General features: G+C 51.3%; 2 protein-coding genes across 4 annotated transcripts in view; one reads left to right on the top strand and one right to left on the bottom strand.

Moving 5' to 3' along the window:
* The window catches only part of EZH1 (enhancer of zeste 1 polycomb repressive complex 2 subunit), a 27,785-nt gene extending 15,741 nt beyond the window's left edge, over positions 1–12,044 (top strand). For all 3 annotated transcript variants that reach the window (XM_058561044.1, XM_058561045.1, XM_058561043.1), the window contains 11 exons: positions 2,004–2,184; positions 2,446–2,642; positions 4,049–4,140; positions 5,089–5,129; positions 5,623–5,748; positions 6,757–6,935; positions 7,463–7,558; positions 7,979–8,060; positions 8,533–8,613; positions 9,284–9,368; positions 9,650–12,044. In XM_058561044.1, the coding sequence (XP_058417027.1) occupies positions 2,004–2,184; positions 2,446–2,642; positions 4,049–4,140; positions 5,089–5,129; positions 5,623–5,748; positions 6,757–6,935; positions 7,463–7,558; positions 7,979–8,060; positions 8,533–8,613; positions 9,284–9,368; positions 9,650–9,710 (1,221 nt within the window). In that variant the 3' untranslated portion in view covers positions 9,711–12,044. The remainder of the gene's footprint in view (positions 1–2,003; positions 2,185–2,445; positions 2,643–4,048; positions 4,141–5,088; positions 5,130–5,622; positions 5,749–6,756; positions 6,936–7,462; positions 7,559–7,978; positions 8,061–8,532; positions 8,614–9,283; positions 9,369–9,649) is intronic.
* On the bottom strand, positions 11,747–26,358 carry CNTNAP1 (contactin associated protein 1). The gene is made up of 24 exons (XM_058561049.1): positions 26,200–26,358; positions 25,256–25,357; positions 24,947–25,140; positions 24,333–24,480; positions 24,051–24,254; positions 23,244–23,428; positions 22,541–22,684; positions 21,608–21,869; positions 20,966–21,115; positions 20,535–20,706; positions 19,953–20,059; positions 19,684–19,803; positions 19,123–19,326; positions 18,764–18,920; positions 18,551–18,678; positions 18,065–18,250; positions 17,341–17,562; positions 16,842–17,081; positions 15,576–15,929; positions 15,287–15,414; positions 14,726–14,819; positions 14,299–14,544; positions 14,143–14,190; positions 11,747–13,640 (listed from the first exon to the last, which is right to left on the bottom strand). Exons 1-24 carry the CDS (start codon positions 26,264–26,266, stop codon positions 13,366–13,368), a joined length of 4,137 nt encoding a protein of 1,378 aa, XP_058417032.1. The 5' UTR covers positions 26,267–26,358; the 3' UTR covers positions 11,747–13,365.

Here is a 26,358-nt window from a genome sequence, read left to right as displayed (position 1 = left end):
CTTGATAAAATTTCTTCTACCAATTAAAATTAGGTTATACAGCCAAGTGCCTTGGGACCATCTTTAGTGGCATAATAAGAGGAAAGATAGTAGAGAGTGCCATTGGGTATACATCTGGAAAATGGGCCATATGGTAATAGCAAAAGAATAAATAAACTTTATCCAATTTATTTTTTCCCTAATACCTATTGACTCTTTCCTATGCTCCAAGTACTATGCTGGCCCTTAACATATATTATCCTATTTTCATGCTTACAACAATATCCTGAGGTGGAGAAACTATGGGTTATGGAAGTTACATATTTTGCCCAAAATTTGTTAATATATCAGTGGTGTGACAATGATGAAATTCAAGCTCTGGTCTAACTCCACAGTCCGTGCTTCTCAAATTACTCTGTGCTTTTTTCAGTTATACCATGTTACATCAACATACCAGCATCTATATAAGTCAAAGGGTGTTGTCCTTCTCACAGTAGTTACCCTGGGACTCTGTACATGTATTACAAAGATGCTGCCCATGGCCACAGTGTGTGTGTGAGTGTGTGTGTGTGTGTGTGTATTTTTAACTTTAACAGAAATATGTATGCACAGTTTTCCTTTTATTGCTTTTTAGAAATCAGTACATATTTAAATATAATAATGCTGGATAATAATAATCCCCCAACTTTTTATTAAGAACATTTTCAGTTGTGCAAAGAAGTTGAAAGATACCTTCTTCCTGGATTTAATAACTTTTTTTTATATTTGGTCTATCCTTCTATTTGTGTATGTGTATCTTTTGCTGAGCCATTTGAAAATAAGCTGCACACATTGTGATGCGCGTTTGCTAAGTATTTCAGCACACATCTCCTAAAAATAAAGACATTCTCTTACATAACCACATTATTACACCTAAGAATATTAACAAGAGTTTCATAATGTCATCTATCCATTCCATATTCAAATCTTTTCAGCTGTACCAAGAATAGCTAATTTTTTTTTTCCAAGATCATCCAGTCATGCATTGTACTTGGTTATGTCTCTTTGTATCTCAAAGAATCACACCACTGTTTTTTTTTTGAAAAGTCCAGTCTGGTTTTCTTGTAGGATATCCCATATTCTGGATTTGTCTTTTGTTTTCTCTTGCTATCATTTAACTTGTTCCTCTATTTCCCATAAGCTAGAATTAGCTCTGAAGGCTTAGTTATATTTATGTTAGATGTTTTGGGTAAGAATACATTATAAGTGATGCTCTGTATGTCACATTGTAACGTAGGCACATAATATCGCATTCAGTTAATTTCAAAACTTCTCTTTTGGAGTTTCCTTTAGAGTCTACAGTATATTATTCTGAATATGCTTAGTAACGGGAAACCTTTATCCTTTACATGTAGATTTAGTTTTCAGAAACAGAAGTCTTTGGGAACCAAGTCTGGTGAGAATATAGATGATCAAGCTAAATGATAGTTACTTGATCTTTGAAAAAAAGGGGGGCATAACTATAAAGTAATGAAACAGTATTCTTTCCAAGTTTAATATAGTGATTTGGAGGGAAGTTCCAAAATTGAGTAATAATATTGTACAAATTCATGGATTACACGTTTTATTATTGAAACAGAGGCAGTGCAGTAGGTGTGAAGAGCAGTGTGGCCTGGGGACAAGGAACCCTGAGTCTTACACCCACTCTGGAACAGTTAGCTAAATACTCTCAAGCAGCTCAAATTCCAAACAGCTGACATGCAAATGAACTTTAGATACAACTCACTGGAAAGTTGAAAATGCATAGATGCATAGATTATATCTTTTTTAAGATTACTTTATAGGACAGCTCTTTTGTAAAGAGGTATAAGTTTGTAAATTTTAGAATGTTTGTTAAGTGGCTATTGTATGGTCACACTTAAATGATACAAAGAAAAAACTGTATCATTGCATGTAAGCACAGATGTTGAAGAAGGTGGTTTGTGATCAGGGGATCAATATGGTGACTCTGCTCCTGTTTCCTGTCTGTAATGTGTCCATTGCAGGAAGGAGCAAAGGAGTATGCCATGCTCCACAACCCTCGCTCCAAGTGCTCTGGTCGTCGCCGGAGAAGGCACCACATGGTCAGTGCTTCCTGCTCCAACACTTCAGCCTCTGCTGTGGCTGAGACTAAAGAAGGGGACAGTGACAGGGACACAGGCAATGACTGGGCCTCCAGTTCTTCAGGTACAGTGAACAGAAAGTGGTCTTTTCTTTCCATGCGAGGACTCTGGTAAACCCAGGATCACTGCCTAACGCTTAACATTACTACCTTTTTAAAATTGTTAATTCTTTCCACAGTTTGCCTATAAGCAGTAGAGACAGGAAATATTTTTGTTCCTAACTACTCTGCCTTTTAAAGTAGAATGAAGTACTTCAGAGTTTGGAAACGACTGATGACAACTGCATTTTCCCTTCTTCTGTTTCTCTTATTTCTTCCTCTCTTAGAGGCTAACTCCCGCTGTCAGACCCCCACAAAACAGAAGTCTAGTCCGGCCCCCCCTCAGCTCTGTGTAGTGGAAGCACCCTCGGAGCCTGTGGAATGGACTGGGGCTGAAGAATCTCTTTTTCGAGTCTTTCATGGCACCTACTTCAACAACTTCTGTTCAATAGCCAGGCTTCTGGGGACTAAGACGTGCAAGCAGGTACTGTCTGAAAGGAGCAGGAGCAGCCTGGGCCCTCCTTTCATCCGCTGCTGTCAGCCCATTCGCCACCCTGTAAGGCTACCTGTCTGGAGAGAAGCTGTCTTAGCTCAGTCCCTCGTGAGCCTGTGCTTCTGGCCCATGAAGTGGGGTCCCCAAACCCGGGGCCTCTTGCAAATGCCAAGCCTAGCAATGCTTGGGGATCTACTCTCTTCCTTGCTGAATTCATATTTCTGTCTCTATCTAACTCTTCTAGATGTTTATACACTCTTTTAGCTTTGTTTTTTTTGGGGGGTTGCTGCCTTTCTTTCTAAATGTGTATGCCTTTCCCAGAAGGGACTCCCGTGTCTTTCTGGGGGTCTTCTTATCTAGCATACTCCTGCTCCTGCTTCTGTAGCTGGAGCTGCCGCTCCCTTCATCAGTCTCCTCAAGTTGCTTTATTCTCCAAATATTCTATCACTAGGTTTTCTAATTACCACCCCCAATAGCTGGGCCTGGACCTCACCCTTCTCACTCATACCATCACTAGAATCACGATTTGATAGCAGCTACTGATGTTCTGGAGGCAAGAAGACAGACTGAAGAACAGGGACAGGGGTTGGGTGTTAGAGCCAATGTGTCCAACAAGAAGGGAGCACCAGAGCCATGCTCGCTTAGCTCCCTGACTTCTGAAGGAGTCTCTGTGTCCTGTTCTTCAGGCTTCCTCTGCTTAGAACAAGCAACAGAACCATGAGTTGAAGTGCCCTTTGCTTTCAATTTGGGGCTCATACCTATTTCCCTGAGGCACAGGTTCTTAACCTAAAAATCTACAGAACTGTGTGCAAAACACTTTTTGTATGTATTTTCCTGAGAAGAAGATTTATAGTTTTCATGGAATCTCAAGAGGGCCTATAACGAAAAAGGAAAAGAAAAAACTAAAAACGAATGCTATAAGGGAAGAAGCAGTTGAAAGGGAACCAGCCTTCCTGAAATGCTGTCCAACTGAAATAATCAAGACTCTGACATCTTTATACCAACAGAGGGAGCTAGTGCTTAGCTGGGTGGTACCTTTCATGTCATGGTTGCACTCCATTACACAAGATACACAAAGTGCCCTTCCTGAGCAGAGACAGATACTCTTGGTAAGTCAGCCTACTCAGGTTACTAATAGATGAAAGCTACTAACCAGGAAACCTATAACTGTGCTTAGTATTTCTCCTCTCTCTAGTCAGGATAAATACTTAAGAATTAACGTCAGAGCCAGTGACCCAATCTCCCAGTGCCACTCTGTCTCTCCTTGACTGAAGAAATGCTCAGTCAGCTGCCTGTAAGCTCTCCAGAACCCTCCCAAGCCTAGCACCTGGCTGGGTCACTTATCTGACCACCTAGCTCAAGAAGATGTGACAGATCCTGTTGGATTTCTCTTCCAGGTCTTTCAGTTTGCAGTCAAAGAATCACTTATCCTGAAGCTGCCAACAGATGAGCTCATGAACCCCTCGCAGAAGAAGAAAAGAAAGCACAGGCAAGGGTTGGACAAAGGACTTTGTGTGCCCAGGCTATTCCCTGGGCTCCGATCTCCCCTTGGACTTCCCATCTGCCTCCCTCCTTCGCCACTGCCTGTCAGTTTGGCATTGCACAACTGAGGGCCAGCCTTCTCAGTGCTCCCTGCGAGTCTGTGCCTTGGACCAACCTTTCCCCCGTCCCTAGTCCCTAGACCCTGTGGACCGTGAGATAACCGTCTGATTTTCCTTTTAAGCTCCTGGCCAGTAGTACGTGAGCCTCCACCCTGAGGCCATTTCTCCTCACTGGGTGGTTAGTTACCGTAGTACTCACTTCTCAATTCTGACCAGAGTTTATTTATTTTGGGGGGCCACTTGTGTTGTTTTTCTAAGTTGCGTAACAACACTGTCTTCTAGCTAGCCTTTGCTTAGGGTTGGAAGTTGTTTAAAAAAATTCAACATTCTGATTGGCTTCATTCCCTAATGACACACACCTATTGAAGGAAGGAACTGATGCTGGTTCTAGATGTAGAAGGAAATCCCTGCGGCTTCTCCCTTTCAGTCCCTTCACTCAGCAGATTCCTGAAAAGCCTTCCCACCTCCCCATCTTGAAACTTCCTCACGTCTCCTGCTCCCTGAAGAGGGGGGGAGGGGAGAGGGAGAAGCACTAGAATTATAATAGATATAGAGGGTGGGGTTTTGTTTTGTGTCTGTTTTTTGTCCTTTTATGTATGTTTGTTTGTTGAGGGGCAGTGTTATTTATGTTTACATCTTGAGGCATAGGCCAGCCAGATTTAAGATGGACTCTAGCTTCTGTGTACCAGAGTAGAGGCCTCTCATGAAGGGGTTTGGGGAGGATACTCCCCAGTCATCAAACTGCAGTCCCTCAGAACAGATCACATTATCCCTTACCCGAATCTGCAGACTTCCCCAGGGCCGTGACCCAGACCCATCCTGTCTCTCTCTTTCAGGTTGTGGGCTGCACACTGCAGGAAAATTCAGCTGAAAAAAGGTAGGTTCCACCAGGGCGTTTTCCAGTGTTTCAGCTTGAGGTCTCACCCCTGTGGCCCACCCCCCCCACCTCCGGATCTGTGCTTGTTGACACTGCACTGCTTCCGCAGATTGCAGATATCTCTGCAGCAGCTGAAAACAGCTCAGTTTCTCACTGCAGCTGAGAAGACCTCTTAGGAGGTAGAGTTATGGGCCTTGTGGTCTCTGACTTTCATAGTATGCCATCTCCCAGGTTCTGGACTTCATTTAATGTTTAGAATAGCTGCCCTGTAGTCCCGGACCATTTCCACACTCTCCCCACAAAACAAATCACCCCATTGTAGCTTATGAACAACCATCATCTATGATTGCTTCCCACCTCAGGTGCTAAACGTGTGTCCAAGGCTATGGTTAGAACGAGCCTCCTTTGAGTTGGGGTGCTTAGACACTTGGGAGGGAGGGCAGCTAGAGAGCGTGGGCACAGCAGTGTCCTGGTCTATTCTTTTCTCTCCTAGATAACTCTTCCACACAAGTGTACAACTACCAGCCCTGTGACCACCCAGACCGCCCCTGTGACAGCACCTGCCCCTGCATCATGACCCAGAATTTCTGTGAGAAGTTCTGCCAGTGCAACCCGGACTGTAAGACTTCTACGTTGTCCCCTCTAGCCTACCAAAGCAGTTGGCCTCAGTGCATCCCAGGTTCCCTCCCCTCCTGCACCCTGTACTGCTTGTGGGCCTTCTGATATTCTCTTTGCTGTGTTTTAAGTATTCTACAGAGGAAACAAGATACTGAAGATCTGGAAAAGTCATTTTTTACAGACCCTTAGGTGTATGATTCTAAAAGCAACAATTATACAGAAATTAGATGCTTTCCCAACTTTATCTTCCAGGGCAGAGTTAAGAAACATAAGGATCTTTTTCCTTAAGGTATAGACATAGCCTCCCCTTCCAGGATGTAGTTTTACAACATATACAGGTTACAGTTCCGTGTATGTCTATTTTAGTTTAATATCTGGAGTTTTAATATCAGGTCAGTCTGGATGTCAGCAGAAGGTAGGATAGAGGCTAAAAGTGCTTCTCTTTGACTTGTTATCCCACCGTGCCCTTCCGTACTCGAGGCTGAGCAGTTTGATGGCAGCCCCAAGAGCTTGCAGAACTTGGTGCCCAGGCAGTTGTGCTGGAAATACCTCCTAGCCCAGAGCAGATATCAATCTTAGCCACAGCAGAGGTGTGCTTGTGCTGGGGAGGGCAGTGGGTGGAGGAGGATGGCATAGAACGGATGCATTCTGTTCTCAAAATGATTCTTGTTTTGATGGTGAGGATTTACCAGTGAGAAGCACTGATTTCATTTTCTCTGGGGCACTGCCCACCTCCCTTCCAAATTCCACCAAATGGGGAGGGAGAGCATTGTTGGGGAATCTCTAGGTAACAGTTTTCCATACTCAAACCTGCTTTTTTGACTCTCAGGCATGAATGTTGGGAGGCACTCCATATTCTCTGAAAAAAACTTGAGTATATGATTATTGAGAAGAGCTTCTCTCCTCTTTTGCCAAATATCCTTGAACACGTAACATTTACTTCCCTCCTGTCCCTTGAGCCCCAGCATTAGCCTGCTTCTCTTCCTCACCCTACCTATCATCCACCCAGGTCAGAATCGTTTTCCTGGCTGTCGCTGTAAGACCCAGTGCAATACCAAGCAGTGTCCTTGCTATCTGGCAGTGCGAGAGTGCGACCCCGACCTGTGTCTCACCTGTGGGGCCTCAGAGCACTGGGACTGCAAAGTGGTTTCGTGTAAAAACTGCAGCATCCAGCGTGGCCTCAAGAAGGTGAGGGCTTTTCTCAAGACTCCGGGCCAGATAATGGAGTGATAAAGACCGAAGAATCCTGAGCAGCCTCTTTCTGCTGGTTCCTTAGAGGGTTTGTTCATGAAAGTGTTTGGTAAATCCTAAAAGATACACATTTACTGAATTAATAAAGTTTTGTGTCCTTGTGAGTGATTAGAAAAGTGACCCCCTCAGCTGGCCAGACTGAGAGGAGCAGAGAGGATGGACGTGTCATTGATGTTGTCTATTTTTACTTGACACACAGCAGTGAGTTCCGATAGACTCAGGTCTAGCAGGTCCCCAGGTCCAGAGGAAGAGGTGTCGTGTTTCCTTTCACCACCTCCTTTGTTTTTCCTCCCACCAGAACAGAATGGCTTAGACCTTTTTCTGTTTTCAGATCCTCTTAACAGTTGCTAGTTCTTTCCACTCTGCCCCCCCACTCCCACCCCACACACACGTGCACATGCAGCACACACACCCCCTCACTCACACACGCCCTGCAGTCTGAGCTTTGACTCTCTCTTCCCCAGCACCTGCTGCTGGCCCCCTCAGATGTGGCCGGATGGGGCACCTTCATTAAGGAGTCTGTGCAGAAGAACGAATTCATTTCTGAATACTGTGGCGAGGTGAGTGCTATCGGTTTGGCCCACATTCTTATCTGGGGAGATACTGATGAGAAACCCTGATTTTCTGTGGGCCAGACTTCTGTGAATTAATCTCTAAATAACTCAACTGAGTTCTCATATGGCCTCTCGGGGGATCCCACAGAACCGTTTTCAATCCTGAAACTACTCTTTTTCGACTCTTTGGCAGCTCAGGCTACACAAGGGGGGACAGGTGGGGGACTCTCTTCAGCCTTAATACTGGTCAGCCTGAGTGGGGATTGGAACAAAATAACCCGAGCTCTATCTCTTATGATTCTCATCATGATACTCTGTAAGCACCTATGTGTGACACGTCCCCTTCCCAGTCTTTTCTAGGGGCAGGGTACCATGCCCTGAGCAGACAGCCTGATGCCCCTCTTTGTTCCCTGTCTGTATCTGCAGCTCATCTCTCAGGATGAGGCTGATCGACGAGGGAAGGTCTATGACAAATACATGTCCAGCTTCCTCTTCAACCTCAACAACGGTATGGAGCCTCTTTCTCTCATCCCACGGTGCTCTTGGGCGGGTCTTCCTGCCAGATTTCCCTTGCTATATAGTCCAGGTTCAGATCTTCCAACAGATGCATAGAGCAAGGTGGTGAGATTGAACTCCGGAGACACTACGAGCCACAGTTCACTTGCTTTGGGAGAACCTTCATTTCCTGGTTGTGTTTGTAATCGGAGCACTGAGCACATACACCTCAGCAATCTCCCTACCCAGTAGATGGGAAGAGGAGATCCATAATTCCAGCAAAAGGAGGAACCCAAATGAGTGCTCCCACACGAGGCTGCCTTCTTATGCTACGTGTTTCTCCAGCTCCTGTTAGTATGCTGGGCTCCAAAATTCCCACGGGATTGTATTGTTTCTGTTACTGTTTACTTGATCTTAAATTCAGGCTCAAGAAGCTGTGGAGTTGCCTGGTGAGCTCATAGTTTTCCTTGGTTTACTTTATACAGATTTTGTGGTGGATGCTACCCGGAAAGGAAACAAAATTCGATTTGCAAACCATTCAGTGAACCCCAACTGTTATGCCAAAGGTGAGTTACCAGTGATCTGGGAGGTGGGGCAGAAGATGGATGCTTCATTTACTATGATTTCTATCCATTATTCAACTTTTTTCATAGCTGAGTTATTTTTTGTCCAAAAATAATCATGGTTAATGTCTGGTATCATTTTGAGCCTATCTCACTCGCAGTTTTATAATCTGCTTTTTTCACTGAATACATTGTAAACAGTTTCCCACAAACATGAGTCGTTTTTTTTTTTTTTTTTCTGAGGAAGGTCGGCCCTGAGCTAACATCTGCCAGTCCTCCTCTTTTTGCTGAGGAAGACTGGCCCTGGGCTAACATCCATGCCTATCTTCCTCCACTTTATATGGGACGCCTCCACAGCATGGCTTGACAAGCGGTGCCTCGGTGCGCGCCCGGGATCCGAACTGGCGAACCCCGGGCCGCCGCAGCAGAGCGCGCGCACTTAACCGTTTGTGCCACCGGGCCGGCCCAAACATGAATCTTTTAAAGGTAATTCTTTCCCCATGTCACTAGCCAGAATAACAGATCTAAAAGCATAGAAGCAACTACCTTCATTGACTACTTTCTAATTCTACTTCATTTATGTTTTCACTGGGAATTTGGAGAAAATCAGCCCAGAATCACTACTGATTGTTGACTTGAGTTGAACCTAGCCTTAGGTTTATCCTGTTTGCAGTGGTCATGGTGAACGGGGATCATCGGATTGGGATCTTTGCCAAGAGGGCAATTCAAGCTGGTGAAGAGCTCTTCTTTGATTACAGGTGAGGCAGCCAGGAGTGGTTCTAGGGAGGTGACCCTAGAGGCAGAAGGAGTGGCTGTTGGAATTGATTTGGGGGCTTAAGGTGGGTGATATGGATGAAGGAGAAGATCTCAGGGTGGTCCAGTGTTTTTCTTTGTTCTGATCTCTGGTCCTTGCCTCAGAAGTGGGAGCATGGTAAACCGCTGTTAGGGAGTGGGAGGGGAAGTGAAATAGGAGGGGACTCTATCTTTTCAATCATGAAAGCTTTGAACTAACCTCGTTCCTCCTTCTGCTCTGAGACAGGTACAGCCAAGCTGATGCTCTCAAGTACGTGGGGATCGAGAGGGAGACTGATGTCCTTTAGCCCTCCTGGGCCCCATGCCAGCGCTTATGGTAGCGGCACTGTCTTTGCTTTCATGCACACACCACTGCTGCTCCAGTTTCCTGCATCTGTGTCTCCCACACCGAGGAACCCCCCACCCACTCCCTCTGTAGTAAGGCCTCAGCTGTGTCCAGTGGGGACAAAACTATCTCAATGAGAGGGGAGACAGAGGCAGCTAGGGCTTGGGCTCCCAAGAGAGAGAGTTGCAGAAGTGGGAGACTGCATCTTAGGCCTCAGAGGAAGAGAGCACAGGCTGGGGATGGGTGACTTGTGCTTGTTTCTTGTCAGCTACCCAGACTGTGGGCCTCAGGAATCAACTTGGGCAGTTCCTAACAAGCATTAGCCTGTAATTCTAACTTTCCAAATCAAGGGTCCTTATGTAATTGGGTTGCCAGCTTATCTCTCTATGGTCCTAAGACCTGGAGAAGACAGGCTAAGTGAAGTTTGGTACCTGGAGCTTGTGAGTGCTCAAGGTTAAAGGTGGGCCTGGTGGGCGGCACAGACTGAATTCAGAGGGGAGATGGGCCACCTTACTGTCTCTTCCCTCCTGGCAGGGTTCAAACTGAAAGAGCGTGGATTCTAAGTATAGATATTCAATGCTGGGAGAAGGAAAGCTAAGTGCCATCCTCCTATGGACAGAAAGCAAGAACCAGCCAGACGACAGTAGTTAAACTGCTAAGCTTGGGGCCCAGCAGGCTTTGAGAATCCTTCTCTGTATACTCTGGAGATGGATCGATAAGTTTTCAATTCCCGGGAGCAGGTGCCAGTGCCTCGTCAGCTCCTTCCAGAGTTCTGGCTTAGTGACGGCAGGCCGGCGTCATGCTGCTACTGAAGAAGCATTGGGGATGTGCTGAGCTGGGTCTCAGCACTCTGGTTCCCTGTATATGGAGTTGTTTTCATGCCTTTCATCCTCCTTAGAGGCCAGACCCACGGGGCACTGTTGCATATCTCTTCCAGGTAGATGGGCGCAGGCCTGGACTAGAGAGGGGGAAAGTTGCTGGTGTGATGTACTTTCCTGTCTGTAGTACCTGCTGTTGGGAAGGGTGAGCTGACAGTATGTGTTTGGAGATGGGTGAGGGGCTCCCAAATTGCACTTGTTTAGGATGGCACCACCTGTGCAGTGCAGATGGGCAGAGGGTGTTTGAAGTGTCAAGAAGGAACAGGCTGACCCCCTGTGCCAGTCCGTGGTGCCATTGCCTCTGGGATCCATGCAGAGCAAAGCACTTTATTTCTTTTAGAAGGTCTGTAGATTGAGGTGGAGTTTGAGCCAAGGTCTCTGGGGTCCCTGCCCACATCCCATTCCTGAGGGACGGGGAAGGAGGGAATGGAAGATTCTCCTCCAGTTCTGTCTCATCTCCTAGTGGAGGCAAGAGGAGCTGCCTTGACACAAAAGAATTGCATGAGAATGGGGCCAGCTCTAAGAGCTGTCCCTTTGCCTCTGGCTGGTGTGCTGAGCTGGCAGGGAATAAGGAGCACTGTGCTGGGTGAAAAGGACATAGGCAGGTACAGACTGGCCTGGGGAGTATTAGAATACGGAGCAGGCTTCTCCCTTCTCTCTGGGAAATCAGAGCATCTCTTCCCTGGTCTGTGCTGACCACTTGCTTCTTCCAACCCCACTGGTTGTCCCACGAAGCAGGGAGTGGGGTTCCCTCTGGCCAAGCTGTCACCTAGGGATTTTTGTGGACATGTACACACTCACTCACATACTCACTCGCCACACTTGTGAGCACACATGCACTTGGCACTGAGCATACACCCAGCCAGCGCCTGACAGAGCCTCTTCCCACCTGACTGGCCAGCCCCCACCATGATTCTGAAATCCACATCTGCTGTGGTTTATATTCATTGTGTATTAGAAACACCCTCTAGCTGGACTGTGGGCTCTGAATTACTCATAGAGAAAAAACAGAGGCAGATGAAGAAGGAGGAGTTAAGTCTGTCTGAAATGCCAGGGGCTGGCCGTGAGGAGTAGGTGGGGAAAAAAAAAATTTCATCCAGCCTTTGAGGGGCTAGACTGACCCCACCTTCCCTCAGTGTGCAGAATCACTGTGGTCAGTCCTCTCCTTCCCCAGTTTCAGACCACTAATACTCCTGTTCCTCCAGCATTCCCAACCTTTTTCCCTGCTGTTGCTCACCTTTAATGACGGGTCTTTATCCCTCCCCCGGCCCGACATGTAATGATGGATGCAGCAAGGTGGTGGGGACCGGGGAGAGGCTGGTATATGTGTGGCTTTATTGCCAGTGAATTTCACGCACTTTAAAGTCCTGTGGCTTGTGACCTCTTATCTGAATAAAGTGGTAGAATCCATTTTGGCAAGTTGTGTACTGTGTGGTTTGGGGCTGGGAGGATCCAGGGATGGTGGTACAGGGGCAGCTTGGGCTGAAGCTTTAGCATTCTAATCCCTACTTGTCCTCTGAGATCTGTGGTTGGGGGAGGTGAAGGGTTCGGCAAGAGCCATTCAGGCTCCTGGTAGGTGATAGAAGGATTCTGAGGGCTCCCTATAGAAATTCCCAAGCCCTTGGATTTGTTCCCTTAAAATCATCCCACTTATCCCCTAACCACGACGCCAGCTACCACACACAGACTGGGGCTCTGCCTCTCTGCTTTATTAGAATGGCTCTGAGTCTGAGAGCACAGCTTCAGAGTGGAGGCTGCATCAGGCTGGGTGAGTGACCAGCAGACCTCATGAGACTTCCAACACAGGAGAAGCAAACTACAGACCATGGGCACAGCACAGGACAGGACAGTCGATTGATTTTTTTTCTTTTATATATAAACTGATAATTAAAAAATTAGAGTAATATATAGAGTTTCTCTAGAGAGAGACTTTGCAACAAAAAATACATATAAAGAATATGACCTCCTGGGCAAATGAAGCAGCATCTCTGGGTGGAGGAAAGAGGGCTCCTCATGCATTGGAGAAGGGGCCAAGCCTTTGGACAGGTACCAAGGCTACTGCATATCTTGGAAGAGGGAGGAAGAGTAGGCTAGTTAGTGTGTCTGCATTATTCTCTCTACGTTGCAAGTTTTTTATGGCTTTGGCTAAAGCACGTGAAGCAGCGGAGGTACTAAGGTGCTCAACTGAGGCCTCTCGGTCTCTGTAAAAAACAAAGAAGGGGGGTGGGGAACAGCAGTGAAGCCTTCCCTAACCCCCAACTGAGTGGAAGCAGATGGAAGACATTCTGCAGGGCAAGGGGGAGGCTGGGGGATATGATTTAGCAGCCTCCTCCCCCCATACCCTGTGCATCCCTGCAATCCCACACATCTGTCCCTGCTGAGATTGAATATTTGAAGGGAGGCAGTTAATCTCCCTGCACTCTGTTGTTAATCCCTGGCAGCAGCTGGGACAGGGATGGCAGGAAGGGCCTCTCTCAACCCCGTGAGGCTTCTCCTTTGGGGCAAACAAGCAGGAGCCTGGGGAAATGGGGATGGGCAGGGCATTGGTTTAGGCAGTAAGGCTCAGCCACTCCCTTTGGTCCCATCTGTAGCTCTGCCCACCAAACTTGGCAGGAGGGGCATCCTCTGGATGAGCAGAACCAGCTAAGAGGAGCCAAATGTCCCTGACAGGGTCGAGGAGAGGAAGGAATTGGGGAATTCAGAGGAGATGGACTTGGTCCTTGAAGCCCTTCTCCTGATTTATTCAGACCTGGATTCCTCCAGGATCTGGGGTAGGTTTTGGTCCCGGGGGCCAGGAGCCGGGGCTGGGGCTGGAACTTGGGTGGAAGCTGCTGTAGGGACAGGGGCGAGGGCCTGGGCAGGGACTGAAGTAGGGAGGGGAGGTTTGCTGCCAGGGTGATAATCGTGGGTAGCCTTGGGCTCATTGGTATGGTAGGAGCCCTTGTAGCGATGATTTTGCAGATAAAAGAGCACCAACATTCCCACCAGCCCCAGCAGCAGGAAGGCCACCAAAACTGAAAGGGAAAAAGGAACAATTCAGGGCAGATTTTAGGGGTTTCACCTATATACAGACACACATGTATGCTTTTGGCCAGGTATGTATTGACAGTCAGCTGTACAACCACCTCAGGTTATTCCTAGTGCTCTGGTAGGTCTGAATTCCTGGCTTAACCCCCTGCTGCCATCTTCTTTTTCTAATAGTCTCTTTCCATATCCCTGGTACTTACCCCAATTTCTCATCTCTCTTTATGTTACCGTACCCCCATTTCCTCATCCCTTAGCTATAGCCCCATTTTAATATTTCATTTCAATTAAAAGTCTATAGTATCCTCAAACACTTAAAAATCTCCAGGCCAATTATATACTACCTTCAGCATAGCCTGTCTCATCCTTCTTTGCACCACCATGCACCTAGTGCCCTTGCCACCCCTCAACCCTGGGGATATGGGGCAGGGAGGGGATGCTGACAGTCAGAGGATAGAATTGGGAGGTCAGGTTAGTGATCGTGCTACTCACAGCCTAAAAGTATGGCAACCCATCCATCATCATGGTAATAGGGGAAATCTGAAGAGGAGAAAGCACCAGTTAGGAGAAGCCTTCTCCATGTTAAGAATCATTTCCCTTCCTTGTCGTCCCTCCCTTCCCTCCTTCTTCTGTGTCCCGGGGATGTACCTGGGGGCAGATACCAGGGATCCAGCTCAGGGGGCACCTCTGAGAAAAGACGTGGCATAGCTCCGCAGTTAGATTCAGACAGTTCTCCCTGAACTCGAAGGGCCTCAGCTAGTTCAGCGGTCATGGGTCGAGGGGTTCGGAAGTGGGTCTTGAGGGGAGCCACATTGTTGAATCGAACACCAGAGAGGCAGCCTGAGAAACCTGGTGTGTTGTAGCGCTGGATCTCCGGGTCAATTACTCCCGTCTCTGAGGGAGAAGCAGGCCCAGAAAGAAAGAGTCTTGGACCCCCAGTAGCCCTGCCCCCTCTCACCATCCAGAGGTTTTCCACTCATCTTGATCACCACCTTCACCACCATTCCCAGGTCCTTCACTCTCCTCTAGGCTCCAGGGACTTCACCCACAAACCACATTCTCACCCACAGCTTACCCATAACACGCCCTAGATACAAGGCCTTGGGTGAGTCCAGCTGGCTGTCCACCAACAGTGAGAACTTCTGTTCCGTCAGCGGGAAGTAGTCCACCTGACGGGGGGAGGGAGAAGGAGATGAGGGAGGGAGAACCAGAGGCAGACGTAGCCAAGACCGTGCAGGAACTCTTGTTCTGTCCAAACTGGTGGTGAGACCTAGCTCAGCCCTAGCTGGGCAATGCCTGGGCCCAGATGTAGGATTTGGTATTAAAAACCCAACAACCTGGTTTTGAGCCCTGTTTTTGCAGCTTACTAGTGGTTTGACTTTGGGAAAACCACTTTACTTTCTGAGCCCATTTACTGATTTGTAAAACAGAGATAATAATAATTCTGCCTACCTGAACTACCTGCCTACCTGAACCACAACTAGCAGTTGTGAGGGTCACATGAGGTGATACATGTGAAAATCCTCTGTAAATTGGAATGTGCTCTACAAATGCTAAATATTTGACATTTTCCTGCGTGCCACAACCTAGATCATGAGGTTATGATCTGAACTGGTCCGCCTCCCTCTGCACGCACCTGGATGAAGAGGTTGCGGTAGACCCGGGTGATATTGACGCTGTGGGGCTGGCCGTCAGTAACTGGTCGGGTGGTTAGTTGGTACACATAGGGACTGGTGCCCAGCTGATATCGCAGCTGCAGGGTCCCTGTGGGGTGGGGAGGAGAAGGAGGGAGTCTCTTCTAAGCTCCCACAATCCCCATCTTCTAAGAGCGCTTGGGTCCTTGTGTTAGTGAATCAACAGTTATGAGAATGAAGGGCACCCTGGAGGAAGCTGGAGTTGAGTGAGAGAGCCTGTAGGAAGCTTACCATCTTCCTTGATGAGCACGGCCATGTAGTCACGCACAAAGGAGCTGACGTAGAGGAGGACAGCAGGGGCAGAGTTGGTGCTGAAGCTGAAGGACACTTCCTCTCCAGTGACATTGTAAACAGGCCCACGGTAACCCGGCACCGGCCGACCAGGCCGGGGGTAGTCAGGCAGACGGTACCCAGGGCCATGGTAGCCAGGCACATAGCCAGGAGTGTCATAGCCGGGGATATAGCCAGGCTCATAGCCTGGCACTGGCCGGCTCAGCATGTGGGAGAACTCCCGGGCTGCGGAGCGCAGCGCTGACTGTAGGTTATAGCGCATCCAGGTGCCAGGCTCAAAGAAACCACCAATATCTGAAGGCAGAGATAGTGAGGTCAGGGCCCCTGTTCCCAAATTCAGATGTTGTGTATGTCATCCACACATTCACCCTGGGACTTGACCTCACTTTCTGCCACCACCACAACACACCCTCATTCACTTTTAGGTCTCCTTGAGCCCCTATGTCACAGAATAGAATCTTAAAATGGTGAGAAATGTAAAAGATCATCTAATCTAACCCCTGCATTTTACAGATGGGGAAACAGAGGCTCAGAAATGGGTAGGGACTTGCCTAAGGATACACAGTAAGTGGAGAGCCAAGATTAGAATGGAGATACCATAACCCCATCTAGTACACTTGCCAATACTCACACTTCCTAACCAAGACCAGAGGTCTTCTGTTGGTCCCTAAGTCCCTATCTCTCCCTACTCCACCAGACTTCTCCCTCCAGTAACCTACCTGCTCACGCATCCTCCTAGACCAGCCTTAGGGAGGATGCAGTCTGGGTATATGTGGAGAATCTTGCCATGGTGAATGTCAAGGCTCGCCTTAACCAAGAACCAGGTTGTAGACGTGTTTTAGGAGTGCAGCGATTGTCAAATAGGAAATGGCATAGAAGGGCATCGTGCAGCCTGAAGTGATGTGCTTGCAAGGGGGGTAACCTGTGTTACCTTGGTGATAGTAGGAAGATGGGGAAGTTATTTGTTTGTTGCTTTTGAGCTCTCTTAGTAGCAGCTAGCTGTACCATCTCCTTCTTGCCCCACTTTATGCCTTTGGAATCACCCAGCATCTTCAACTGCCTGATGGCCTCAGCTCAGAGCTCAGGAACCCAAGGACAACTCTAGTCTTCCCTGGTGCTGACTTGACACCCTTTTTCTTTCACTGTCCTCCCTACATCCCATTATGCCCTATGGCTCCCTGAACTCCCATAACCAGCAGCACTGACCGTGGTTGCAATATGGCCCATCAAAAGCCGTGAGGTCACAGTCACATGTGTAGTAGCTGTAGCGTTCCACGCAGCGGCCTCCATGGAAACAGGGGAACCGGGGGTGGGCGCAGCGGCCTGTGCAGTTGGGTGAGGTACCCTCAGAGGCATTGGCACGGCCTTCCAGGTTCAGAGTCACTCCGTTCAGACGCATAGCCCTCAAGCAACCCACAAAGGGGCGCCTCTTAAGCTCTGCAGATCCTGGGAAGGGTGGGCAGGTCAAGAAATGGGTGTAGAGCCAAAGACAGGGATAAATAAGTATTGGAGTTGGGAAGGAGCCAAGGGAGCTAGAAGAATGAAATAGATGCCAAGGACTGGAGAGGAAAGGTGGGCCTTTGGCTCACTCTGAAGCAGAGGAGATTGGGACCTAAGACATAGGGTTCCTGGAAACAGGGAGAGTGGCCTTGAGAGGGTGGGAAAGTGAAGAAGGCTTCAGACCTGCCTCTGGGTTGCTGCTCACCAACATAGAGGGGCTGATCGTATTCCAGCCAGATGTAGGTCTGCAGGGGCATAGGCCGCAGCACCCAGGGCCGGTGATCCACACGGAGCCGAGCCTGCTTCACATTGATTTCAGCCCGGACCAGGTGCCACTCGTCATCGTTGAATTCAAAGTCACCAGAGTGTACTGTCAGGTTCTCATCTCCATTCCCCACATCGAAGGCGAAGACCACATCCCGGGATGCTGGATAATTTGAGGGTTGGGAGGAGAGTACTCAGACCTGCAAGATCCTTCACAGATTCCTCACCCAATACAACCTCTCTTCTTCACTCTTTGGAGCTCCTTGAATGTCCCTCCAATTTGTCTACAGCCTGGGACAAAACCCAGAAACTGCCTAAAACCTCATACCCTTGGTCTCTCGCAAGTTCACAGATCCCTGGAGCCAGCTTCCCAGCCCCACTTCTTAGGTTAGAAGCATAGCCAGTCAGGTGGGAGACACCTCAGGAGTCCAGCTTCCTTACTCACAAGTAAGGGGCCTAAGGCCCAGAGAGGCAAAGTGCGTGCCCAAGGTCACAAAGCCAGCTATCAAGACAGCTGGGTCTATCAGGACAACCCAGGGTCATCTAAAGCCCTTTCCTTGCTGCTTCTCAAGAGCGTCTTGTCTCTTTCCCCAGCCTCCACCTACCCCATATCTCACCAGAGAGCTTCCTCTACCCTATGTCCCTCCCAGCATCTGCCTGCTCACTGTTGAGTTCCACCCGCAGGTAAGGTCGGCGCCACTGGCAATAAGGGCCCCCCATATTCTCTAGGAAGACTCCTGAGGGAGCTGAGGTCCTGAAGTAGAAGGAAACATCAAGGCTGTGGTTGGCACGGATTGGGGGAAAGCGTAGTGCAGTCCCAGTGTGGAAAGAGATGGTGTTCCAGGAATTTCCTACAAAACCAGATGGAGGAAGACCTTGTCAGGGAGGTTGGAGGGTGGAGGAGTAAGGGAGCCTCAAGTGGGGTGGGGGAAGGTAGGGCAAAGGGGGACAGCTAGAGGCAACCAAGGGGAGACTAAGGAGTGTAATGAAAGAATACGGTGCAGAGGAACCACACGGATGGTGGTCATATCACAGATGAGCTGGGGTGTCTGGCAGTGTGTCCTAGAGACCCCCAGTGGGTTAGGCAACCTAGATTTTGCAAACTGGAGAGCCAACCCTGGGAAGGCACACAATAGGGGTCTGCCACTCACGATCTCCATAGCAGCGCAGAGGCCTCAGGAAGAACTGGGCCTCAGAACTGGAGCGGTTCGTATCCCCCACCACCACCTGAGTGACAGGCAAATGGTCCACAAAGGTCAGCAGTCCCTTGTCGGTTCTCCTGTGGGGGCAGGATGTGGTGGCTCAGCCCCTGCCACTCAGCTGCCTCTGGAATCCTGAAAGCCCTGTCCCTTTGCCCCCCTTACCACTGGGGCTGGTCAGCATCACAGTTACAGTGCAGGGCGGGGTCCACACAGCTCCGGTCCAGACCACAGGCACAGCGCTGGATCCCAGGCTGTGAGCCTCCCCAGTAGAAGTGCTGCTCCTCATTTCGGCCAATCCAAAAGCTGTAGGGGTAGCCTCCTGGGGAAGAGGTGCAGGCAGTTTCTAGGTCTTGTCCCTCCATTAGCCTCTGGGCTCCTCTCTCCCCCATCCAACCAGCCCAGACCCTTGCTTGAATCCTCTTGCCCAGGGCTCCAGCTGAACCCCAGGGTGTCCTTCTCCCAGGCCCCCGCTGGTCTCCCTTCCTGCTCTCCACTTCATTCTCCTCAACCCCAGCCCTAACCTGCAGTGTTGAGCAGCCGGGAATTGTAGCAGGAGAACTCGATCCACTGTTCACAGTGCTGGGAAGCATTGGCCAGGGCACTGACTTCCTCCCAGGATGCATTCCAGTACTGGATGGCCCCCAGGAATGGCCGCTCCATGCTAGAACCTGTCACCCGAGTTGTCCACAGCCTGTCATGCCGCACGACTGTCCATGCCCGGTTCTCTGGGGGAGGGGAAGGGACAGATCTTTTGCTGGAGATGGGCGTTCTCAACCCATCTCCCTCCACCACCATTACTGCAACTCAGAGCCAATAAATGTAACCAGCAGCTCCATTCCAGCCCAGGTCTGGGCCCTCGGCATTGTAGGCTGGAGATCAGACAGCTGGAATGGATCAGGAAGCTGGAATTTATCTGCAAGGCTCGATTACAAATTCCTGAGTGTCTCCTTTCCCCACTACTCCCCTTTAGCCCCACTACCAGTTTAATCTTATTGTCCTCTGTCCACCCTTCAATCCTTCTGTTTCCCCCACACCTCCGCATAGCCTTGTTACTGCCCTTCACCTCCATCAGAGCCACTTACCTCGGATATCACAGTACACTACAAATGGCTTCAGGGGGCCGCTGCCATCAGGATCAATGGTGAAGTTTCCAGACATTTTCCCACTGAGCCGATAAGCCTCACAGGATTCCTTATACAGAGCTGGTAGGGGGTAGGGTAGAGAAAAGGCAATTATGGGATCATAGGACTAGGATGGCTAGCCCTACCATCTCTAGCAGCCTCATGATCCCCAGCCACCTTGTCCTGACCTCCCCTGTCCCTGACTCTTCCCCATACCCCCACTGGCTTACGTTGGTGGCAGGTCTCCCCCTTGTAGCCTGTCAGTTCACAATAGCAGATGAAGTCATCCCAAGACTGGTAGCAGCGTCCATCATGTTCACACATGTTAGGGCTGCACCTGGGTAAGGGGGTCAGCACCAAGGGAAGGAGCCTTACTGGGAGCTTGAGAGTGGGGTCTGATCCCTACAGGCTTCACTCCCAGCCCCTGAGAGCACCAGAAGCCCGTGAGTCGCACCCCGCCTAACTAGCCAGGTATAAGCCTAACTGCTGGGGCATTAGGCAGGCCTCGGGGCTCAAGTCCTACTGTTTCTCCTTCTCCAAATGAAGAAATAATGCCTTAACACCCACGCCCACCCCCCAAAAAAAGAAAACCCTCTAGGACCAAAAACAGATGTTTCATTTCCATTCTGAGCATTTGTCACTTTAAGGGAAGAAATAGGAGGTGAGAGGTCAAGGAGGAATATCTCCAGATGGGAGATTGAGGAGCTGGGACCAGGAGAAGGGAGATTATTGAGAAAGGCCACTCAATTGGGAGACCATGGAAGAGGGCTTTGGAGGGGTCACCTCTTATAGGGAGAGGGGCTTCTGGATACCTATCAGTGATGCCACATGTGTCAAAGAGGACCTCAGCAAAGTATCCAAGCCGCCGGCCCTCCACCAGAGTCAGGTTGACCAGTTGACCATCCACCTTGAGCAGCTCCATGCAGCCATGGAATGCCGTCTGGTTGGAGTGGCAGCCCCATCGACTGGCTGGCTTGGGACAACCTGGAGCAACCACCCCTGTGAGGCCCTCCCCGGGGGAAACCCCAGAGACACACCCCCCAGGGAGATGCCAAGGGACAGCCAGACGTGAAGGAAGGAGGAAGGCCAATAGACAATGGTAGTGACCTTCTGGTCCCCAAAGTCCCAGAGGGGAAAGAGGGACTTATCCCTACAAAACTCTCTGTGTAGTCCCATCTGGGTGGACTTAGGTGGGGCCTTCCCACCCACAGACAGGGGTCTGGCCAGGTTGGCCCCCACTTACCCCCAAAGAAGTATGAGGTCCCTGTACGGATCAGCAGTGGGTATGAGACCCTGACCTCTGCCCCCTCCACATCATCAATGCTGATGACTGCGTGGTTTTCCTGTGCCACAAAATTCACCTCGTGCCAAAAGCCATTATTCAGGCGGTAGCCTGGACAGGAAAAGAGGATGGTGTGGGTGGGGGAGCACCACACTCTAGGAGAAGAGTGTCTTGAGTGAGGAAGCAGCAACCCCACTCTGTGTCCCAACAGCAGCCTCTGTGCCCCTCATTATTACACTTATCACACTGAGGGTGACATCTCTGAATGTCTCTCTTCACTATCCATAACCCCAGCAGCTGATGCAGAGTCCGCAAAGTCATAAATAAATAACAAACACCTGCAGAGACCCCCTAGAACTGGAGAATATGAGAACTCTCATCCTTCCTGTTTCTTCCAGCACCCTTAGCCCCTCAGATCTGCCCCCACAGCTCCCTCCAGCTACTCCCGCCTTTTCCCAGGGCCCTGGGAGCTCCTGCCCTGCTCCCTTCTCTCCTTCACCCCTCTCCAGTATGCAAAGCCCTCAGTCCAGGCCCACAATCTCTCCCTCTCTCCTCTGCCCTTCTCTGGCCTCCTTGTGTCTCCCACCACCCTCCACTCCTCACCAGCTGCGAACTGAAGCTTCTTTCGGCCAGTCTGCGCGATGGACACGTTGACCTGCCCTTCACTGAGCATCAGCTCCACGTGGCCCAGCCCGTCCCCCAGGCGGGAGAAAAGTAGCAGCCCCGTGAGATCCCAGGTGCGGAAGCGAAAGGAGACTGCGAGGCGGCCGCGGCGGGGGAAGCCAGGCACTTGCACGAAGTTGTGAGGACCTCCAAAGTTGATGGGGTGAGGAACTGGATCCAGGCAACGGAACGCCACCTTACCCTGGGAGAGAAAGTGAGGATCCATCAGCACCCTCGAGCCGGTGCACTGCCCGGCCTCTGCTGGGAATTCAGTTTTCATACTGGTCTAAGACCCGTGTCACCGCACTCCCTCGATGTGTGCTGAGGGGTGGGTGTGGGGGGATGAGGGGTGTAGACCTCCAACCCTGACCGTTCCCACCCCCTAGAAACACGTCCAGTTGAGGAGGGGGTCTTCTCTCGCTATCGCTGACCTACACCGTCTCCAGGGCGACCGCCTCCTTCCCTTCATTCCAGCGCCGAGAAGCATTTCCCGCCGGCCTCCCGGCAGCGGCGCTTGATGACGCGCTCCTGAGTTGGGGTGGGGCGAGCGCACCAAAACAGCCCTAGGTTCAAGTCCCTACTCAGCCACTGCGCAACTGAGTGACCCCTGGCCAAGCCACTCCCGGTCTCTGCACTTGATTTCTTCATCTATTAATTGAGGAGGTGGTTGGACCCCACCCCAGCCTCTTAACTGGGGGTGGGGGGCGTGGCCTTTGCACCTCCTGTGAGTCGGTGATGCCCCCTACTTCAGCATCTGGCTGGGGAGAGAGGGGTCCTTGGCTTTTATCTGATTTTCAAGATCTCTTCCCGCTCCACCTCTTTGCCTTCCAAGCGGCTTCGATCCCACGCTCCCAGATCCCTCTGCCCACTAGCCTCAAAGGTGATCCGTGAATGGCGCCGCACGGCCAGGTCCGCGATGTTGACTCGATTGAAGATTACGTTTTCCATGCAGCCGCGGAAATTATGCCGATAGGCAAGGTTCTTCTGCGCGGCGCCCACCAGACCCCCGATGAACATCTGCGGGTAGGGTGCGGAGGAGGTTCCTTGGGTGCGAGAGCGCGCGCGCCTTTCTGGCGCTGCCCCGCCATACACTTTCTCAAGCTCCAGGCCGGGCTTTATAAAAGACTTGAAACACATTTCCCCAGTTTCAGTATTAAAGCTGAAAGCTCGCTGGGCCTCCTGAAGCTTGGGTTCTAGGCCTGACTCCACTACAAATTGGTGGGACGCCCCTGGGTAAGTCAATTAACCTGTCTAGGATTCTTTATCGGCAGTTGAGGGCAGGGTCTTGACCAACTCCACAGAGTAGGGCAATCCATGGGGGGAATTTGCTCATCTTGCCTGATCCCCAAAATCCAGATTTCCAGATCTTATCTCAGTTGTTCTGGGGTGGTGCCCGGGAATCTGCATGCTAACAGCAACAACAAAAAATATCTAGGCCTTTCTGTGAGCTGCCAAGAGCTGCTAGGCCGTCCAGGAACCGGAAAGTAAGTTCTTACCTCTGGTAGAGAGAAGCACTGCCCCCACGGACCCACCCAGCACCCCCACTCAACCAAATGGCCCCTCCACCTCTGCTCACCTCCGTGTCCAGGTTCAGTCTCTCGAAGTCGCCATTGAGCACGAAGCGCTGCACGTAGCCGTCCAGGGTGAGATTTGCTTCGCGGCCAAATCGGTCTACACGCACGTAATGCCAGTGCTGGTCGTTGAGGACGCCGCCAGCGCTCACCGTTGTGTGACCGGGCCTTGGCTGGATGGGACTGCTGCCTGAGGGTGGGGTGAGGCAGGGTCAGACCTAGAACCTGGAGAACCCCGGCGGAGCCCTCCCCCAGACAGAGCAGCAGCGGGCAGCGCAGAGGAGGGGCTGCACGGGGCCTAGGGCAGCCAGGGAGAGTGGGCGTAGGGAGATTGGACCGCCTGGAGCCCGGGATGGAGCGGTGGCCATTGGCAAGTATGTTCATTAGGGTAAGTCATTTAACCTCTCCGAGCCTGTTTGCCTATCAGTAAAACTTGGGGGCCGATCGCTGCTTCCACCTCATCATGTGCATGTTATAAAAAGCTAAAGAGATACAAAATAATAACTCTTTGGGCATGTGTGTCTGTATGTATACTATATGTCTATGTATATATAACGTTTTTACAATGAGGAAACAGACTGGGGAAGTGCCTTGTCCAAGGTCACACCGCTGGTAGGTGGTAGAACTGAGACTGGAATCCAATTCTCCTGAGTCTGGTGTTTTACTAGCACCAAATTCTACACGAAAAAGGCGGGTTGGTCCAAACAGTAGGGAAGGGGATGATCAGGAGTGGGCGCGGCTTCACGGAGGAGGTGCGGCGAGGGACTCGGCAGGAAAGCCTCAAAGGTCGCACCGGGGGTCGCAGAGCTCACCCAGGCTCATGTGCAGCAGCAAGTGCGCCCCCTGCAGCTCTAGCGTCACGTAGTCGCCCTGGACGCCCTCGGCGTGCAGCAGGAGCCCGTCCTTCTCTTCTGTCTTGAAGCTGAAGGCAAACACGTCCCACAGGCTCCGGCTGACCCCTCGCGGGAAGCGGTACGAAATGGCATCATCGCCGTCGAAATAGAGCACGTCGGACTCTGCGCGAAGGACTGTAGGTGGGCGGGATACCGGGGAGACTGTCTCCCGGGCCCCCGCCACGACCTCCGCACCCTTACTGTAGGGGCAGCCGTAGAGGCCGAGCCTCAGGCCGATCTTGCCGCGCGGGTTCCAAGCCAAGGGCACGATGCGGATGTAGCGCGCCGTGAAGTGGTAGTGCAGGTCGTGGCGCACCACCGCCGACTCGTTCACGTTCCCGAAGAAGGTCTGAGGGAGAACGGGAGAGGAGTGACCAGGTCCCTACCCTCTGCTTGGTTTCTCCACAGCTTCTCAGCCTACCGTTGTCACACCCAGACAATCTTGTCTTCCGGAAAGCAAACCCTCCTGGATCTCCCCTGCTTTCGTGGCCCTTCACAAACACCGTTTCCCTAGCCCAGAGCGTCCTCTCCCACCATCCTATTCTTTTCTGAAAGCTCAACTCAGATGTCACCTCCTTCAAGAAACTCTACTAGATTTTACCCTAAAGTGTGTCAAACCCTGTGATCCGGAGTGTCTTGCACACGTGGTGAGCTGACAGTCCCTCTGGACTGAGTCCCTAGAGTGGAGTCACTGCTCCTCATCTGTGCCCTCACCACCGCCTCCTCCCCTCCCCCCAAGCTAGTGCCCAGCCCAGGTCCCCGAGCTGAGGATGCTCCCCAAGTATGTCCGTGTGTGGAGGAGAGGCCTGGAGTACCGCATTGTGCCCTCGCTGGTAGAACGGCGTCCAGCTGTCCACTCGGTCGCCATAGAGCAGCATGTACCGTGTGACCCAGTCCCACGAGTTAAAGGAGCCCTGGGTGGCCACGGCCCGGATCCGGTGCTTCTTCATTAAATCTATCTGGAGCCAGGGATTCGGGTCCCCAATCCGGGGAGACCATCCACTTATACCTATAGAAGGGGCAAGGGCTTTTACCACTGGCTCGCTTTTTGCCCCCAGCCCTCCAGAGTCCCCCCCACCCTGCTGCGGGGTGGGGGTGGGGTGGGAGGGCGTCACCGAGCTCACCATGCAGCCGGGCAAAGCGCGGAGCTGTGAAGAGCCCGTAGTAGGAGGAGGCGCCCAGGGAGCGTGCGTACAGGGGCCCGACCAGCTCCTCGTCACAGCCGTCTGGGTTGGGGGAATCGATGTGTTGGTCAGAGGGGCCCCTCCCAGGTCCTTCCAAAAGCCAGGCCCACTGAGCAGCTGGAGCTCCCCCTTCTCTGCCCCCAAGCGGCAGACCCAGCCCTAACTTAAAGCCATCTACTCAACCTGGGCTGCAGCAACAGCTGGACACTCAGGGAGACTGATGTCTCCTTCTAGGGGAACCCCTAGGCCAGACCCTCCCTAGCTGGGTTCTTGCCCTGATACCAGCGTGGGTTCAGTACTCCCCCAAACACAACCACAAACCTCAGCGTCTTCCAGAACTTGTCAGCCCAAGACACCAATCCAGCCTGAGGCTTAGCATCAATCCCACTCATCAGCACCCCCAAACCTGCACCAAACCCAGACCCAGGCCTTGGTCCCAACCGCAGCCAGTCCTAGCACCATCACCAGCTCCATGTCCAACCTTAGCATCAACCAGGGTCACCAACTCCTGCTTGGATTCCAGGTACAAAATCCACCCCTAGCCCCTGGGCCAGCTCCAAAGTCTAGCCCTAGCCCTGGTCACCAGTACCACCCTTGTCCCCAACCCTCAAACCCAGGCACCAGCTCTCGCTTGGATCCCAGTCCCAAATCTCCAGCCGAGCCGACTCCATCCTCGGCTCCGAGCCCAGCCCCAGCCCATGGTGCGCGCGCCAGCCTCGGAGCTGCATTGCGGAGCGCGGGGGAGAGACAGGAAAGGATGGGAGCGAGAGCGCGCGGGCCGGGAAGGTACCCGCGACCACCCAGCCGCAATGCGGTGTGGGACCCGCCCTTCAGGCTTTGGACTCCCGGGCCCAACCCTGTCTGCCTCCGAGCCCCGCACTCACAGTAGCCCCAGCCCCGGGCTCCTGAGACCGCGGCGAGCAGGATGCAGAAGAGCGGGAGACACATCATGCAGGGCTGATGGGTCCGGCGGCCGCCTCCCAGTGCCCGGCTCCGGCTAGGGCTAGGGCTCCAGTTCCAGCTCTGGCTTCCAGCTCTCCTCC

Source organism: Diceros bicornis, chromosome 18 (assembly GCF_020826845.1).
Source record: "Diceros bicornis minor isolate mBicDic1 chromosome 18, mDicBic1.mat.cur, whole genome shotgun sequence".
Lineage (NCBI taxonomy): Eukaryota > Metazoa > Chordata > Mammalia > Perissodactyla > Rhinocerotidae > Diceros > Diceros bicornis.
The sequence above is the reverse complement of the archived record's forward strand: the minus strand, read 5'-3'. Positions and strand labels throughout refer to the sequence as shown.